This window comes from Pinus tabuliformis, chromosome 2_2, assembly GCF_031772625.1.
Source record: "Pinus tabuliformis cultivar Carrire ecotype Pingquan chromosome 2_2, CPIR1, whole genome shotgun sequence".
NCBI classification, from domain to species: Eukaryota; Viridiplantae; Streptophyta; class Pinopsida; order Pinales; family Pinaceae; genus Pinus; species Pinus tabuliformis.
In genome coordinates, this window is record NC_142300.1 from 165451564 (window position 1) to 165470949 (window position 19386).

At 36.3% G+C, this 19386-nt stretch overlaps 1 protein-coding gene across 6 annotated transcripts in view; it reads left to right on the forward strand.

Annotated features, from left to right (window-relative positions):
- The window catches only part of ABC4 (UbiA prenyltransferase family protein), a 235356-nt gene extending 223383 nt beyond the window's left edge, over positions 1-11973 (forward strand). For 4 of the 6 annotated variants that reach the window (XM_089404435.1, XM_089404434.1, XM_089404433.1 and 1 more), the window contains exons 5-10: positions 10178-10284; positions 10396-10495; positions 10659-10697; positions 10956-11069; positions 11203-11268; positions 11381-11973. In XM_089404435.1, coding sequence (XP_089260561.1) covers positions 10178-10284; positions 10396-10495; positions 10659-10697; positions 10956-11069; positions 11203-11268; positions 11381-11482 — 528 coding nt within the window. In that variant the 3' untranslated portion in view covers positions 11483-11973. The remainder of the gene's footprint in view (positions 1-10177; positions 10285-10395; positions 10496-10658; positions 10698-10955; positions 11070-11202; positions 11269-11380) is intronic. The other 2 variants (XM_089404432.1, XM_089404431.1) reach the window with 2 other exon arrangements.
- The last annotated feature ends 7413 nt before the right edge of the window (positions 11974-19386 follow it).

The following is a 19386-nucleotide window of genomic DNA, read 5'->3' on the forward strand; positions in this document are numbered from 1 at the left end:
AAAAGGGGCAGCACCTGATCAGCATGTCCGTGCCATCCTGCCATCATCAGCATCTTGATCTTTTTGATTGTAAACCCAGTCTGCATGTATTGATTGTAAATAATCTTAGCAGACATGAGTCATGTATGTAATTTGCCTAGGTGGACCTAACTTTCTGATGATAATCTACGTCCCGGAAGGTTTTTCGTCTCACCGATCCATGGATCGGCAGAGTTTTCCTTCAAACCTGACCCCAAAGCCGGGATTGATTTTGTCATTAGAACTTTAGGAGAATTCTAGTGTGTTGATCTGCTAGATTATAGTTGTGTCGCAGAACTGGGTGATTTGTGAGGGTCTGTATTAAGTGAGTTTGTCCCCTTAAGATGTAAATTTGTAAAAGTCATCATGAAATGTGTCTTGAGGGTTGAAAATGTTTTAAATCCCCTCATGAGTCCTAAGTCCTAGGTCCTAGGTGATGTTTCCGAAGGCTTAGTTCGGTGATCCATAATAAAATGAATTAAAAAATTAAAAAATGAATAAAAATAATAAAATAATAATAAAAAAAAAATTAAAAAATTGAGCAAAAAACCCTAACTAATGAAATAATAATATTTTAAGTGAATGCATTTTTTAATAATAAATCAACGGATGAGATCAAGAGATGTCTTGATCCTCATCAACGGTCGAGATCATTTCAGCATGGATCACTCGAACTAGCCGTTGGAGACATTTCCTTTAAGTAGGGTGCTAGGGGTCATTTTGAGGTTGATCTGATCTGGAGTCTGTACTGAAAAAGCTCTCTTGTAATCTGATTTCTGGTTAATAAAAGAAGACTTTGGGGTCCAAATCTTGCTGGTGTTACTCTCTGGAATTGCTGTGAGATCTTTAATTTTCTGCATATTTCAGTTTTCAGCCATTAGTCATAGCTTGTTTTTAGAGTATTGTGAGCACAGGTATCTTGTTCACTTGCTAGGGTTTGAGTGTTGCTAGGGTTTCTGAAATAATGGCAGGTATCTCCATTATTTCCTGAGATCTAGCAGCATTCTCTCTCTCTTTGCTGATGGTTGCTTGAGATGTGCAGGAAAACCTTTTAGTAGAGAATATTGGTGGGCGTTTGGGGAAGTTCTAGGCTGAACCAGCCGACTCCCACACGCTTTTCTTGCAGAGCCCAGCTGATTTTGGCCCTGGGTTAATCATTTAAAGTTTATTTCCTGTTTTGCATGAGAGATTTTCTTTCTGTTCACAACAAAGTTCAAGTTTCTGATAATCTGAAAATATTTCTGTTATTATGGCTAAATCTGGCTGTAAGGGGCCAAGTTTGTACATTAGTCAGCTGTTCTAGGGTTTCAAATTTTTTGCTCTATTCAGTTTTTATTAGGGTTTTCAGTTTTTGTTTAAGGTGTATATCATTTCTTGGGTGATTCTGTCCATTGCAGATACAAGGTTATCTTTTCAGGGGCAGAGGTTTTTCTGTAGCTTTCAAGTACATGCAATCTGTCTTCTGTCTGCCGCCACAAGGAAAAACATTTTTCTGGAAAATCAGTGGCTATATTTCTTCGGATTTCAGCTACAACATTGAGTGTTACTGGGCGATCTATTTATCGGTATGCCGACTGAGCAACTTCTGTGCTAAAGCTGTCAGCAGAGGAAGGCCAGAACCTGCAAAACTTTTCATCCTGCGTGCTATTCCATCTGCGTTTCCGCCGACCTGTACGTGCCCAGACATATCATAAAAATGATGCAATGCAGCGTGAAATAAACTCCAGGTTGATGGTAATTTTGATGTGTGGCATGGATCATTCAAACATTCAGCGCAACGAATTGAAAGAAAGGATCAGCTGCTCAGAAAACGTTTTTTGCTTGCTATGTTCACCATCGGCTTAGGAAATCACTCCTGGAAATCTGCGTGTCATTATTCTGAGTTCTGAGGAAGGCGTTTTGTTTATCAAGCGTCAGCTTGGAAAGAAGAAAGCTGTGGTTTCTTACTGCTGTCGGATGCCTGAACAACAACGAGGGAAGATAACCCAAAAGGTCATGCGTATTCCCAGTATGCTTCAGTGAGTACCGTAACAGAGTATTCGCCGCAGACCATGAACCTATCTCAAATCGGCATCCGCAGCAAACGATTTGCGTCTCTCCTTTCACGCGTTCGGTGAACTGGTTCAGTCTCTTTCCCTGCCGCCGTCGAGCTTCGGTCGATCTACAAACCAGGTTATCGTTTTCCTTTGCTCATTGACATGAATGCGTGAATCGATTTCTCATGGGCGTGAGTTCATTTTTTTATTTTTACGTTTCATTTAGTATAAAAATCTCTCATAGAAAATTTTCGTTTAGATTTTAGTTATATTTTTAGGTTTTAGATATAAATGAACCGCTTTTAGTTTACGTCTCCCCTTTTTATTTATTATTTAGATTAAATCAAATTTACAAATCGTTTTTTTTTTATTTTTTATTTCCTATTGTTTTTAGTTAACGTGAATTTTGTTAGAAATTTTGGTTAGGCATTATTTTATGTAGATGTAATTTTTTATAGTTTAGTTTAGATTAAAGTTTTGTTTAAATTTTTTTTTTAGTTTTTTTTTTTTTTTTTTATATATATAAAAAAAAAATGCGTTTATGTTTAGGATTAGTTTGATTTTGTAAATATTAGACTTTAATTAGATTTTTTATTTTATTTTTTAGTTTGGTTTTAAAATAAAAAGAAATAACAATAAAAAGATTTTATTCAGTTTTTAGACTTAGGGTTATATTTTTGTATAGTTAAATTTCTTAGATTTTAGTTTTAGAATAGATTTTAAATTTTAAATTTTTAGATTTTAAATTTTCATTTTTATAATATTGAAAAATAAAAAAAAAAAAAAAAGATTTAAAATTTTTTGAAAAAATATTAAAATTTTGTGGAAAATTATTTTGCCAGTTTCAGTTGCTTTCGCGATATATCTTTCATGCTGAGATCTGAAATTTTCAAGTCGAAACACGAAATATGGTATCTGGTTAATAATTCATGATTCTCGTGGTGGTTTAAGGCTTTCATCTTTTCAAAAATTTTCTGTTGCTGGATATTGTTTTGGTCATTTCAAGAGCATTGTGATTTAGCTGATGACAAATGATTGCTGTTCACGATTCATGTTTCTATATCATCTAACAAGTAATCATCTTAACCATAATCTCTTAAGGCACTGGTCTGCTAAGTAAATCAAATCTTTTAGGTGCTTATCTTAATCGTATCTCGTGTCTCCCAACCAACTGGTCGACAGTTGGCCTCGTCATCTCACAGGGACTACCCCCCTTAGCCGCGGGAGACAGGCTTAAACGGAGGGATCGGGGATCAGAGTGACAGCCCCCGGTCTGAGCGTTGTCGTGTCAATCTGCGAGACAACACATCCTGCGAATTTGTACCCTCTTCACATTGACTGCTTCCTATATGACCCTTTGGAGTAGGTATTTATGTGACATCAGCCCTCAAGCTAGGGCTTCACACTTTCACTATGTATGCCTTTTAATTGGCTTAAAAGTATTCCATGAAAGTTGGCCTAGATTCTTTTACAAGATATTTCCCACGATTGCCTATAGGACTATTTCGAGGCATTTGAAATTTTAATTTCCTCCCTTCACAATGCAACCACAATACTAGGCTTCTCGAATCTCTAGGTCGTTCGTCTTTCAAAAAGAGTGATTATAGGATTTGTTTTTACCGTACAGGATCTTTGTTTTTCTCTTACAGGACCCTTGGCCGAGGCTAGGCCTCTTGTCCTGCATCTCGAATCTCAAAACAAAAGATGATGAACTTTTTCGGCCTCTTCAAAGACCTTGGTCTCATGTACAAGACTTGGTCTCTTTTTCAGAGGACTGCCATATTGGAAGTATGCTCAGAAAAGTTATTTTTGTCTCTTCTAGATATCTTAGAAAAACTCAGATTCAAAGCCTAGGTCTGCGGCCTAGGATAAGGCTTCAACTATGCTTCTCGGATGTAGTAATTGTAGTTTCTTTGCCTTCCAGCATTGCGGATCTCTGAGGTGATAAGATGGGTGCTTGTACTTATGCACAAAACTTTACTCTCACTGAAGCATAAAAACTATGGCTGAAGCAAGAAAAGTGATAGCTTGGAAATTTAGTATGTTAAAAATACACGAGAGGTATTTTAATAATAATTTATTAATATATATATATAATTGTATAAGATGATTTGAATGTTACAATGAGGCCTTGCTTTTATACCTCAACAGGTGACCTTTCGTGAATGGGCATGTCTTTTAGACATGCCTTTTCACCTAACTTAATGACTATTTAACCTAATTAATATTTAATTATTTAATATTTATATTTATTTTATTTATTTAATTGTTATGAATTATATTCATAACATAGCCCCTTCCTTCAGAAGCTTTGTCCTCAAAGCTTTAACGCTGGGGGTTTTCTTCACTTAGTGTATGTCATCTCGATGTCTATAATCTGACCATCCTCTCGCCTTATAGGTCATCAGTAATATTTCCTTGGATTTTTTTTTTTAATAAGTCTATTTTTTTTAATTACAAATTATATATATATATTATATAAATGTACACACACACACACACACATATATATATATATATATTATAAATGTACACACACACACACACATATATATATATATATTTTTTAACTTACCAAGCCCTGACCGAATCTCCGTTTCCGAATTGATACTGGGGTAGAAGACGTGTCCTTTGAAAAAACCCAACGATCGGACAGGCCACGACGTTTCTAACTGGACGGATGTGTTAAATGGCGAGGCAGACAGTTCCCGTGGGAGACATGACTGTTCGATGGTCAGAAAATGTCTGGTGGTTGGTTGAAATCGAATGCAACAGAGATATGGACGTAACGGGTGGTGACCAGGTGTCTGGCAGATGAGCCGGTGGTGGAAGATGGTTAACATTGGGTGATGAAGGGAATAACAACATGGGCAGACAGACAACAACACGCAGGTGGAAATGGCGGTCGACGAGCAGGCATAATGGGTTTGCGGTAAATACGAGCAAGTGACAACCATGCTCAACCACACGAGAGTGCGAAACAACAACGAATATATCATGAATTGATAATTTTTTTGCTTCCCCTTCCGCTTCCATGACTAGTGTCGCTGCGCGCACTGAGATCAGTTGAAGCTCCCGCTTCAGATTTGAGCACCTTTTATAGCGTCGCTCGACACTAAGACAAGAGCGTTGGCTTCAAAAACCAGTATGTACAAAGAACGCAGCAATGGCTTGTCCTCTCTTTCCAGGGAGTTTTTGAATACCTCCCCAAATTTATCTACTACACGCTTTACAAGCTGTTCTGCCAAAATCTTTTGAAACTCTTCTCCGCTGCTTGGATTAAGGAACATTGCAAGATTGTGCTCATCATCACATCTTTTCTTAACATATTTAAGGCAATCCTCTCCAACTTCTTGAAGTGCTCCAATTCTCTCGGTCTCGGAAGCATAATATTTTTTTGTTTTTTCAAACACTTGATTTTCAATGTACGGATAAATATCGAACTTAGTCACCAGGAGAGCAGAGGGGGGGAAGAATATCGCAGAACGCGTTCTTGATTGTTATCGTCTCTATGCTTCTCAACGACGTCCCATATCCATTCTGCAATCGTGTGCTTGGCATTTGCAATGGTTTCATGCAATATCTCCATCACCATCTTGCAAAGGGTAAGAACATTTCTTTTGCAGGAATAGGTTTGGTCAAGATACAACACCAAGTTGCCTATGATATCGATTTGTTCACAGGTATCATGATAAAGAGAATTTACAAGATATGCGAGGCTTTCTGCGGCACCACGCAATTGAAATGATTTCTGAAATTGGGGCGCCCTGATGTCGTATTGAATGAGAAAGATTTTCTTCCGTATTTAAGTCACACATTGGCCTTACAAACCTGTATATTTTCTCTGTGGGCAGGGGCAGTGGCATTGATGATCGTCCACAGGCTAATACATCGGCAAGAACTTCTCTGATGATTGCCAAACTTCTGTCTAGGAAATCACTGGGCACCTCCGACAGGTCCCTAATATCTTTAAATCTTATTTTATTTCTAGACCGTACTGCAGACTGCTCGCCCACATTTTGATCCAAAGTCTTGCTTCTCTTGGCCCGCCTGTGATTTAGTGACCTCGACCTCCTCATCAAGTCGCCTTTTTGGTACCATTGAAGCGGGGGAATATATGGGTTTGGTTTTAGACCTGAAACAGAAGAACAATGATCCAACAACGCCTTGCTGAAACTGCAATTGGCCTTCAAACACATGAAATCAATTGCAGCAATGGCAGAGGCAAAAAACGCCAAAAGCTGTGAAGTGGAAATACAACAATCAACAGGGCCGTTGACCAAGAAATAAAGCAATACAGTCTTCCCCAGAAGCTCCGCTACCGGAACCTCTCTTTCTCCATGGCCAATGACAAGGTCTCGTTCATCTGACACCAGAAGGGACTCTAGAGTTTGTGCATCCCTGAAGGCCTTCTCTTTGGCCCTCGCCTCATCAATTCTCTCTGCAGTGAATGGATAGCCCTCAACACCGAAATCTTCAAAAACCTCCACGCCATAAGGGGTTATAATTTTGCCCTCTTTATCTAGAACAACAAGGCTGGGAATATGTTTCACCTGAAAGGCCTGCTTGAGCTTTTTCCTAGTAATCGCATCTGAGAATGGCAGGGCAAGCCATGGCATGGTACGGTGGGATTCCTTGAAAGCCTGATAAAGTTTTTTTTGTATTTTTACCCCACAATTCCCATGGCCATTTACGGATCAATTCCCATTGATCATCATCATAGTCATTGTCTTCTTCATTATTATGATATTGTTCCTCTTCTTGTTTCTCAAGATAGTCTTCTTCTTCTGCTTCACTTTGTTTTGTTTCTTCACTATCACTATTCTCTTTCTTATTATCGATTTCCTTTTGACATGCTTCAATTTCTGCAAATGATTTTTCTAAACATTGAAATGCTTCTTGAATACTAAACTGTTCAACGTAATCAGGATGTGAACGTAATGGCGCATTGTGCGGCAAACTACGTTCAAAGGCCCACATGATTATATCGTGTGCCATGGCTCTGATACCACTGAAGCATAAAAACTATGGATGAAGCAAGAAAACTGATAGCTTGGAAATTTAATATGTTAAAAATACACGAGAGGTATTTTAATAATAATTTATTAATATATATATAATTGTATAAGATGATTTGAATGTTACAATGAGGCCCTGCTTTTATACCTCAGCAGGTGACCTTTCGTGAATGGGCATGCCTTTTAGACATGCCTTTTCACCTAACTTAATGACTATTTAACCTAATTAATATTTATATTTATTTTATTTATTTAATTGTTATGAATTATATTCATAACACTCACTATTGAATACATTAAAAAATAGCCTAAAATAGTTTAGATCTAACTCTAGGGGGCTCAGACTTCAAGATACTTATAAACTGTCCTTCTTCCTGCACTGAGACAAAGATAAACTCTCCTTGTGATCTTCCAGCTGCCAATGATACTGACCTTAGCTCTGATACCATGTTGGAAAACTGATAAGGGCAACATATTAGTTAATTATTTTCCATTACATGATATTTACTTGTGACATTATATTCTTCTTGTGATATTCATGCTTATGTTCTTATCATTAAATAAATGCCAAACCATAAAGATCAAAATAATAAAGAGAGAGACACCAGAAATAGGCTCTAAGCCAAGGCAAAACCCCTCAAAGGGGAAAACCCACGAGAACTTCTTCTTATAGAATCAATTTCAAAGGAGACTTCCAAGACCAAACCCTAGACTAGGGCTCTCAACAAGATCAAGTCGACTAGCCTACCTTCCCACACACAATTTTCAAAGATAATGAAGTAGACATTTTCCAAGAAGGGGCTCTTCTAGCCTTATGGTTCCATAAACAAAGTTTGCAAATTTCGCTTGCAACTTCAGATCTGAAGCAATGCATAGAAACACTAGGCCTCTCGCATATGTAAGTTGTCCCAAGCAAATATAACAGAGATTCAAATCTTCATGCTTCTCTTCCTCTTTTCGGCTCTTCTAGCCTCTTCGCACTACTTGCCTTGGCCGTAGATCAGCTCAGATATATGCGCAATTTTTGTATATCAAAGGAGGTCGAAGTCCCCTCCTTATATAGCCTTTTTGAGTGGCTCTTTAAGCCCACTCTAGGCCGACTTGATCTTGGTAACCCTCTAGACACTTCCAAATACAATAATAATATTTCTTCCTTTGATACAAGTGCCCAAATGGGTCTTTTACAATATGACAATGACCATGACTCATGACAAAAACCTAGAAGCATTCAATGGATGCTTGACCTAGTGACCAAAGACATAAGCATGAAATCCATGCTTCATAAATAATTTTTCTTTTACATTTTCTTTCTTCTTTTTATCAATACATAGGAATTACATCATGATATGAGTCAAATGTCAATTGTGAAGACCGAAACTAGTTACATTCTTCAACAGACCAAGCATGTTAAGCTTTTTCTACCATATTTTAAGGCTTGGATTAGGTAGTTTGATCAAATCTAGGCAATGTTGGCTAATATCCCTAGACAATCGAGGTAGAGGCAAAGGCTAGACAAGAGGAGAAGAATCTAGATTCTAGATGGTTGATGCTTGAATAATTAATCATTGATGTACAATGGATGCCATATCTATCTTGATTTATGTACAAATATGCATGTTTTCATATCTTCTACAACTAATTTGGTATTTTGGATTTCATTTATTATAAATGCAAAAAGATATATATATATATATATATATATATATATATAGTAGACATTTCCGAGACACTTCGCTTCCTGCATTTTTGGAAAATGACGCTTCCAATGCCTCCCTTCCAAAACATGTCCTCACTTTGTCCCCGCTTCGTGCAACATTGATTTCAAGTTTTCATAGGTTAAATTTTTTTGTAGTTGTTACATTATATATGTACTTTTCTGTCCAATTCTCTAGATTAAATTCACTAGCACTTAATTGCACTGACCTTTACTCATCAGGGAACTTAGATATGGCCGTGATTAACAATGTAGGAACAGTTCAGCCTGGACAACTGGATATGCTGCTTCAGTATCTCAGTGGTGATGCTTTAGCTACATACTAAACAGCCTTGTCGCTTGCAACCTTTAGTTTGGAAATTTTGACATGTTAACTGTTAAAAGTAGATTCTACAATAAAGGTGATTCTTCTGATAGCATTTATCTTCCAACTTCCTGCATTACAAATCCAGATATCTCAATTATTAATAGATTTAGTGCCTTGACATAGTTCTGGAATCATGGATCATGAGAATACAAACAAAAGGAAGCCTTGGTGGAAGATGACTATTTTTATGGTTTTTTGTATAAACTGTCGTGGATTCTATGTTAGAATTTTGATGTTTGACCTTGGCTAGAGCAGAGTGATTTCACATTGAATCAAATTTATCTGCCGTCTAGTTGTTGGAAACTTGAAAGGGATTTGACTATCTCTGACTGCAAAGCATGCCCACAAATACTACAATTCAACTTCTTAGAATTGTATAATTTCACATCTACAATATCTTTATCATAATGGATTATGGGAAACCTCATTTTGTTGACATTCCCTCTCATGGGAAACTCTTTCCCTGAAAATGTCAGTTAACATGACTGTTTGAACCATTTTTTCTTATATTGGTGGGAAAACTTTACTGATATGTTTTGAAAGACTTTGGGCATTAGTCATCAGAATCTGAGTTGGCCTTTTGATCCCCTCTGCATTATGTTTTCTTATGATACTCTCTATCTGATTAAAATACTGTTGTTTTGGGTCTGAAAAACTCTTCAAGCAGCTGATAGAAAATTCAAGTCAAAAAATTAATTTTCTGGTCAATATCAAAAGACACAAATTGGATAATTATCGGGACCATTACATCATTTTTTGGATCTGTAACATTTTACACGCGTATTATAACCACCAAATCTCTGTACGCATGGAACTCCATTTCATTTGGACTTTACCGTGTGTTCCAGATTCTTTATGGAAGAAGTTAAGGAGAAAAATATCAATGAAAACAGGAAAGTGATATATTAAGGTCTAGGTGATCTTGTTTCATTACTTCTGGGGATAAGAACTAGGGCATGTCTAAAATGTTGTGAAAGTTTGAAAGTTGGCCTGCTTATGCAACTGCATCATTTTGTTTCTGCAGTGCCCTCCATGTCGATTATCCTATCATGGACTGGGAGAACCATTGTGCTTTGCAGCATTTGGACCCCTTGCCACAAGTGCATTCTACTTTAGCCAGGCAAGTAAAAGGTAATTTGTCTTCTAGACGTCTAATGTTGATTTTTTGTTTAATATTTCTGTCACTTTATGTGTTAGATATGTTGAAACTTGAAAAGATAAAGGATATCCTGTATGTCTTAGTCAAACAGGCATTCTTCGCTTTAGCAGCACAGTTCTGTCCGTATCTGTTCTTGTTGGTGTTACAACTACATTGATCCTTTTCTGCAGTCATTTTCATCAGGTTCTCTCTTATAACCTGATTCAAAATGTAGTTAATTCTATTTCAAAAGCTGTTATTTGCCATTGTCCATTGATTTCATTTGCAATTATGACCAGTTAGCCAATATTCTATCAAAATTGAAATTAAAAGCAATATGAACTAACACTTGTTTTGAATAAGCTAGATTGATGGAGATTGGGAGGTTGGCAAAATGTCTCCCCTGGTGATTACCATATCCTTTATAGAGCTGATTGTAATATACATAAGACATGATGACTGTAATATATAAGCTAGGCATATGAAACGTAATTAGAGTTAAGAATGGTCAGAATATTGTTTTGATTTTGTTACCTTCACCATTCAATTTTTTTTTACAAAATATATTGATGATCAGTGTAACACCTCATGGGGAGATGACTTTTATGGACAAACGCAGTCCTATCATCTGATCCAATTTCATCATTTTTACCTATGACCAAAGCAGGTTAGGATCGGTACAAAGAGAGGATCTGAAGTTGTAAGATATGGTGTAATAGTTCTTTATTCTCTTGTGTCTACATTTGCGGCATTGAAGACTCTTCCCTTAACTTGTGCTGTAAGTATTTTTGGCCTTAACAATACTTTTGATAATGCTACACCTGCATTTTCTATTCTTTCGAAGTGATGTGGGGGATATTTCATGGAGAGAAGGATTGAAATCTTATCTACTGACATATTTTTGATGACAGTTCTTCACCTTGTTAACTTTACCCATTGGAAAACTGCTTATTGACTTTGTTCAGGAAAATCACAATGTGAGTGTCCCCTGTCAGCTCCCATCTAACATCTGCATACCAAAGTTCTATTTAGTTGCAAATTTGTGTTTCATTCTCATCACTGAATTGCAAGTTTCATGCATCTCTGTAGGACAAGGTAAAGATATTTATGGCCAAGTATTACTGTGTGCGTTTACATGCTTCATTTGGAGTAGCCCTAGCTCTTGGGCTCTTTGCAGCTCGATTCATCTAATTTTGAGAAGTATGGGCATAAGTTATTGCCAGGATTCAGTGATTGCCCCAAAAGATTGGAGAGCAAAATTATAGGAAAAGAGAAGTACAGTAGTTTTGACCTCCAGAGATGTGGAAGCCTGTGGATTTGTTCTCCATTCACCACAAAAATTAATACTCAATATAAGAAAATTTGTCATGGGACGTGACATCATAACGACAGGTTGCCATATTTATGTCATGGGGTGTGACATGTCACATTATAACCACAGGTTGCCATATTTTTACAGACGACAAGTACAAATTTCAGTCGCCTTATATTCACCTCTAAACAACATTGAAAATACCTTTTTAGTGGGACATTCACATATGGATGTTTCCTTTCTTAATACATGGGATTTAACAACCACAGAGATCAGTATTTCTAACTTATCAGGTCTATAGTCTATGGCAGATCATTGCATGATTTTTTATGAGAAGCCATGCTTGTAGAAGCTTGGCCGTTTTTCTTCATAGCATTCTATATGGGACCTTTTGTCAGGTGCTAATCTATGCATGACTGAACTGAAGCCTAAATTGAAAATTTTCACTTCTGGGTAACACTTCAAAATGATACACACAAAAGGAGAGGACCATTTCATTTATGGTCAAGGCAATGGAATAATAACACACGGTTAATTTTTTGGGGAATGGTTGTATGATTTGTCTTATGTTGTAAATATTTGTGAAAACTAGAAGCTTCCATGAGTTTCCCTTTCTTTACGTTGAGTTAAAAATGGACTTATGTACGTTATGTTTGAATGTAACTCATACTGAATGTTAACAGTTAGTGCTACAGACAACCAAAATAAACTGAATATCCTACAAGATAGCGTCCCTATTGTTGGATTCTTAGTTTGGAGTGAACATGGTTGTTGTTCGTGTGTTACTGGTAATAACTGCAGCTAAAGCAACAATGGAACAAAATTGGTGTAGAGGTAGGAAAAATTTTCAGCTAGGGTGCTTTGAGTGCCTGAGCAAACAATAGAGACCTAGGGGAGAGCAGAGCTCCACTCTATCCATGCCCATGCTTTTGTCAAGGCCCAGTGAGGATCAGACAGGATATGTCATTTGGGCCTTTTGAAAAATGGAAAAACATCTATCCAGCAATTAGACATCAGCTGGAGAACAATAGCAAGCTTAATTCCTACCTTAGGGACCAGGGTACTAGACAAGTCCAATTTCTAGTGTTAAACTTCATGTTTTCTTTATTATATAAGGACATATAAGTGTGAAGGCTCATCTATGTTATTGCAGTTGAAGCTGCAACAAGATCAGAATAAGTCCCCTAGTAAAATTTTTCTTAACTTTCTTTATCAAAAGGTCATTTCACCATAGCTTGAGTAGGTAACCCATCAAATCTTATCTTCTGAAAGGACCCAACAGACCATACCAAACAGTCAAAAACATACAGCGAATCCTCTGGAGTGAATATAAAACTGAGGATTGAATACAGTTACCAAAGGGCCAAGGCCACATCATGACTCGAAGCAAAGGATTTGCAATTGCTTGGTAATGTAACATGCTAGTGGATGAGTAGACCTTATCAAATCATCAAAACAAACAGCAAATGATCCAAAGTGATTACAAAACTGAATATTGGGTAGGATACCAAATGTCACACAGCAACTCAATACAAGTTATATGCAATCATTGGGTAAAATAACATGCATGTGAATGGCCCATTTTTGGCTAATCTAGACGTGATAGGAAACCTCTGGTATAAAACCAGCCATGCAAACACTCAAAGCTTATAGGATAAGCTTATATGACCAGACATCGTTGAATTTGGTGATCCATCAAAACTTGTTTGAATTGCCCTATGTTTTGTTCAACGTTGAGCCAATAGGGTTTGGTTGTGCATAAGTACATAGAGTTCCTCGTCATACTAAAATAGCTTTACATATGCCCACTGTTAATCCATCCAAATAGGGTATCTAGGAATAATCTAACATTATATTTATTGGAAGTTAAAAAGGACCTTGGAGCATGCAAAGTCTCTCCATGTTGTCCTTCCCTTGCTCAAAGCCCCATAGATCTTGTTAGATGAAGAGCTCCTTATTGAGTCTTCTTTGTGTGATGCCTGACATGCCTTGGCCTTGAATAATCCACATCTTGATAGGTTGGAAAGGAAGATCCCATCTCTCTTGAATTATTTTAAGATAACTGGTTCACAACCTTATTCTTGTCGAAATTTCAAGAATTGCCTCCTAATGCAAGTTCAGAAATTTCACCTCAACCTTGAGGCTAGCCAGATCTATTTCTTGTGAACTTTCATCCTTAGAGCTGAATCTGAAATATAAATCATAGTAATATATATTTCACTTTGTCCAACCAAATACACAAGGCAAGGCAAGAAAATAAATACTGCATGATTGAACTTCAAGGGAGATATTTTTCCTGCCCTTAGGTCACAAATCCCAATGTATACTGCATTTGAAACTATTTAACTACAACAGATTTATTACAGTACAGCCGTAAATCTGCCCACTTACCTTCTATGTGTTTGTGAAATCACTTAACAAAATCAGCAAGCTATTTACGCTAAACTTGCATACCAAATAGCGCTAGAAACTACTCATTCACCATGTGATTATAAGCTGAAAATCAGATCTACAAGTACACAAAGTTTGGTTAGCAAAGTATACTTTATATATATAACAATGAAGTTACAACTACATACCGACAACACATACGAAGTGGGTACATGATAGTCCTTTTAAGCTAGGACTCTTGGCTAGGCCAAACCTCAAAAAGCTTTATCATAAGCTAGGACTCTTGGCTAGGCCAAACCTCAAAAAGCTAGCGTTACGCCCATTGCCAAATCTTAACCACTAACTCCTCCTAGCTAGGAATCAGTCCTAACCAAAGCTGGTCACTCCAGCAAAGATTCACAACTAGCACACCCATGCAGATTGGCATGCCCCTTTGGCACCCTCATTTTGAAGCAACAAAACTTATAGCTTGTTGACTTAAATGTAAAAATACACAAAAGTATTTGTAATAATAATTTATTAATATATAAAAATGTATAAGTTATGATAAATGTTACAATGAGGACCCACATATATACCTAGGCAGGTGTCTAGGCAGGTGTCTTTTTGTGACTGGGCATGTCTTTTAGATATGCTTTTTCACTTGACTTAATCACTATTTAACATAATCATCATTTCATTATTTATTATTTATATTCATTTTATTTTATAGAATTTATGTTCGTAACATTGCCCCTTCTTTCAAAAGCTTCGTCCTCAAAGCTATATGGCTAGCAATTGTTTTCATTTTGTGGTTGTCATTTCAACATCTGGAACTCGCCATCACTGGTAGCTCTGCGTGCATAATTCGTTGGTAACTTTGTTTCGAACCCAAGTTTTTTTTTTTTAATAAATAGTTTAATTAATTAAATTAAATTTCGTTTAAGATATGACTATAATGTTACTTGACCCAATTACATATATCGATCTGACCCTCCGTTTGACCAAAAAAATGGGAATTATATCCGCCAATCGTTTGATTTCGACGCAAATGTATATAACAACGTTCCATTGTATACTACTTACGGTGTCTCTTAATTTATACATCTAACAACTGTTATACCTACCTCGCTGTACGAATCGTGGTTCCAATAGGCACGGATTTCAAACTGGCACGTTTTTTGTGTGTTCACGATTTTATTTGGCTTCGTATCAATGGTCAACGGGATGGACGACGACAACGGATATGGTATGGCAGACATCGTACAGGTACAGGTTGAGGAGTTAACGGTGGATAAAGCTGTTGACAGGGAGGTGGAGTCAAGGGCGTGCAACGAATATGGTATGGCTGACGGCGTACAGGTCGAGGAGGCACGAGGTTTGGGCGTGGTCGGTTTGGTTAAGGTTGCAGGGAACCAGCGTGACAGACTTGGAGATCACTGTTGCCTGTTTTGGCCCTCCCTAACTGGACCATTCATCAATTGTTGTGTGCGTCGAATGAGTTCGCCCAAGGTGGTAGGTATAGGCAACCCTCTCGAAACAAAAGATATTTGAAGTTTAGAATACTTGTATGTTGGCCAAACTGCGGTATTCAACACTTTAACATCCAAAGGTATTTTAAGCTTGTTATTTGAATTTGTTGTAAAACTAGCTTGGATTTCCTTTGAAGCAGCGAAATCATTTAGCATGCCCTGCATCTTTAATGTCAACTGATTACCACATTGCTTATTCAACTCAGACAATATGTTCTGCTCATGATCAATATCCATGCTTTTTAGAAAATAGTGTTTCGGATTAATCACATTGTAAAGATTGGGTCGATGTTTCGAACCAACTAATGTGGTTCATCCTCAGGAAAAGGTGACAAATCAGTTCACGTAAAATTAGAAATTAGCCTGAGAGAATAAAATAGTCATGAAGAAAACTATGCATATTAATAGTATTAGTAATGGTAAGGGTTGACCTATTGGGAGGAAACTAGCCGTTATAATGAATAATTAATTTTATTGTGAGAATAATTTCGGCAAAATCACATAGAGAATTATTTGTCGACGCATTTCTAACCAACTAGTGTGGTTCATAGTCAAGACAAGTTGAGGAACAAATCTGAGCGATCATTTAAATAGGGAATGTAGGTCCAACAATGGCTATATTTGACCGGGCAATGGTTAAAAAGACTCCTAACGACTAGATTAGACCCGGGCTCAGGTGGGAAGGGTGTAGTAATATTATTATATTAATTTCAAATTTATATTAAATTAATATTATTAATAGTAATATTATTATATTAACTTAAAATTAATATTATTAATAGTACTATTATTATATTAATTTCAAATTAATATTATTAATAATATTAGCCTAGGGTAAATTTACTAATTAATAATTTGCGTAATTTTATTTAAAGGAATAATATTACCCTTCCCACCTGGGCCTAGGTCTAATCTAGTCGTTAGGAGTCTTTTTAACCGTTGCCCGGTCAAATATAGCCATTGTTGGACCTGCATTCCCTATTTAACTGATTGCTCAGATTTGTTCCTCAACTTGTCTTGACGATGAACCACACTAGGTGGTTCGAAACGCATCGACAAATGATTCTCTATGTGATTTTGTCGAAATTATTCTCATAATAAAAGTATGGATCACAGAAGTCTAAACTCTTGAATAATTAATTTATATAATAATAATATTTGGTTAAAAATTTAGTTATTATGTCGTGAATTAGTTGGTAATAATATTAAAAATAATTATTATATTAATCAATTCAAATAATACTAGTATCCAAGAATAATTTATAATATTAGGTAAAGGACCTAATATTGTAAAAATAGTTAATTTATATAATAATATTAGGTTGATAAATTAATTATGACATAAAATAATTGTTTTTTTCTTTGGGGGGTACATCCATGCTCTTGTCGAACAATAATCTCTTGGCTAATTTCTTGTTGCAAAATTCTGTAAATAAATCTTTATCACTGATGTAATGAACAAGTTCTCCGATTTTTTGGAAAATGCTCTCAATATGATCGTCCATCAGTTTAGGTTTCCTGAGTACACTATCACAAAATTCTGCCAACACCTCTGCACTTGTGCTTCCTCCCACTCTTTTATTGCATATTACTGAAAATGCTTCCCTGAAAGCCATAAGAATACCCTGATGATTTTGAAATTCATGCTTTACATAACCCATATACTTGTCATGGATTTCAATAAGTTTGGGCACAAATTCATGCTTATCATTCTCAGCATCCTCTGCCCATTTAATCAATGCTATTGCTTCGGTAGTTACATGTTCCTTTAAAATATTGGCCACTGGTTCCAAACCCTGGGGTATCTTATTAAACAACCTATACATATGGAAAGGTTGTCTTTCTTGTCATCCCTAAGCAACACATGACAACCCGAACCCTGTTTTTCCAAAAGTTGAGTTTCATAGCAGGAGAGGAGTTCATGTTCTATTGTCTCCATTAAGTTGTGCTCACCGTTGGAGTGCAAATAAGGGGCAACTTTGTGCTTCTCATTTTTCATCTACTCTTCAATTTTTAGCATATATTGAGGGAAGGATTCCTGTACAATCCATAAAGCAGCCTTTTGAGCATAGTAAGTTGTAGTATCTTCAAACATGGGCTTTTCAAAATGATTCTTGTATTCCTCGTTGTCAGCCAATTTAACTATAAATTCTTCCTCATCAGTTGGTGGGTCAAGTTTACCAAATTCATTTAAGGGAACATATTGCACAACTTCAAATGTTTCAAGATCATCTTCATCATTATCATCATCATCATATTCATAGTCATCTTTGTTTTTAAGATCATCTTCATTCTCATCATAATCTGAAATTGACATAACCTCTTTCTGATCTTCTGTAGAATGTGGTGATTCTTCATCAAAAGTATTTTCTTCTTTTTCTTCTTTCACATTTTCCTCTTCATCATCATCTTTCTCATTGTTATGATATTGTTCATCTTCTTGTTTCTCAAGATAGTCTTCATCCACATCATCTTCATTTGGATCATTATCTTGATCTATATTATTCTCATCCATATCAAGACCAGCTTCATCGAAATCATCATCTTGATCATTTTCTGCAACATCTTCATCTTCAACATTATAGTCATCTAATGCTTCACCTTGTTTCCTTTCACCATTGCTATCATCTTCCTTATTATTGATTTCCTTTAGACGTGCTTTAACTTCTGTATATGATTTTTCCCATTGCTGAAGCTTTTCTTGAATTTTACTAAACTGCTCAATGAGTTCTGGACGTAAACGTAATGGCATATTGTACAACGAACAACATTCAAAGACTCACATAGTTATAGTGTGCGACGGATAATGTTCAAAGTCTCGCATGGCTTTGATACCAATGAAACAACAAAACTTATAGTTTGTTGACTTAAATGTAAAAATACATAAAGGTATTTGTAATAATAATTTATTAATATATAAAAATGTATAAGTGATGATGAATGTTACAATGAAGACCCACATATATACCTAGGCAGGTATCCTTTCATGACTGGGCATGTCTTTTAGACATGCCTTTTCACTTAACTTCATGACTATTTAACATAATCATCATTTCATTATTTATTATTTATATTTATTTATGTTTATTTTATTTTATACAATTTATGTTCGTAACACATTTGCATCACATAAGTGTAGAAGATAGTCTTCCATTATCTTATTCATATCTTAACACTCTAAGTAGTGCAATGTTTATAAGTAGAACTTCGGCGTAAATCACATAAAGAGAGACATATGTCGATGCGTCTCGAACCAACCAGTGTGGCTCATCGTCAGGACAAGTTGAAGAAACAGATCCAGCTAGCATGCAAAGCTGGATCTGTTTCTTCAACTTGTCCTGACGATGAGCCACACTGGTTGGTTCGAGACGCGTCGACATATGTCTCTCTTTATGTGATTTACGCCGAAGTTCTACTTATAAATATTATGGATCACAAAAGCCTCAATTCAACTAGTGCAATGTTCTTATGCCACAAATCCTAGGCTACTCTCACAAGAACTAGAAGAACAAGTGCTCCCTTTGATCCCTTAGGGTTTCTCTCATAGCGTAGTGCTCAATGTCTTCTTAGGGTAAAAATCCTAATGCCTACCTTGCATCGACACATGAACTTAACACGCTAGACAAGAGTGAAAAATACAATGAAGAAGAGCTACCCATGAAAAATACAAGTTCTCTCACATCTCTAAGACAAAAATGACATGAATGTCATTGAATGAAAATAAGACTCTTTCCTCCATTTATATAGAATATATGAAGTAGCCTAACAATTAAAGTGGACAAGGTCCATAAACAACTATGCCAAGCAACCTCACCAAGTAAGTCACATGATATGATGACATGAGACTTGGAGGATACGAAAATACGAGTGTCCGACACAAT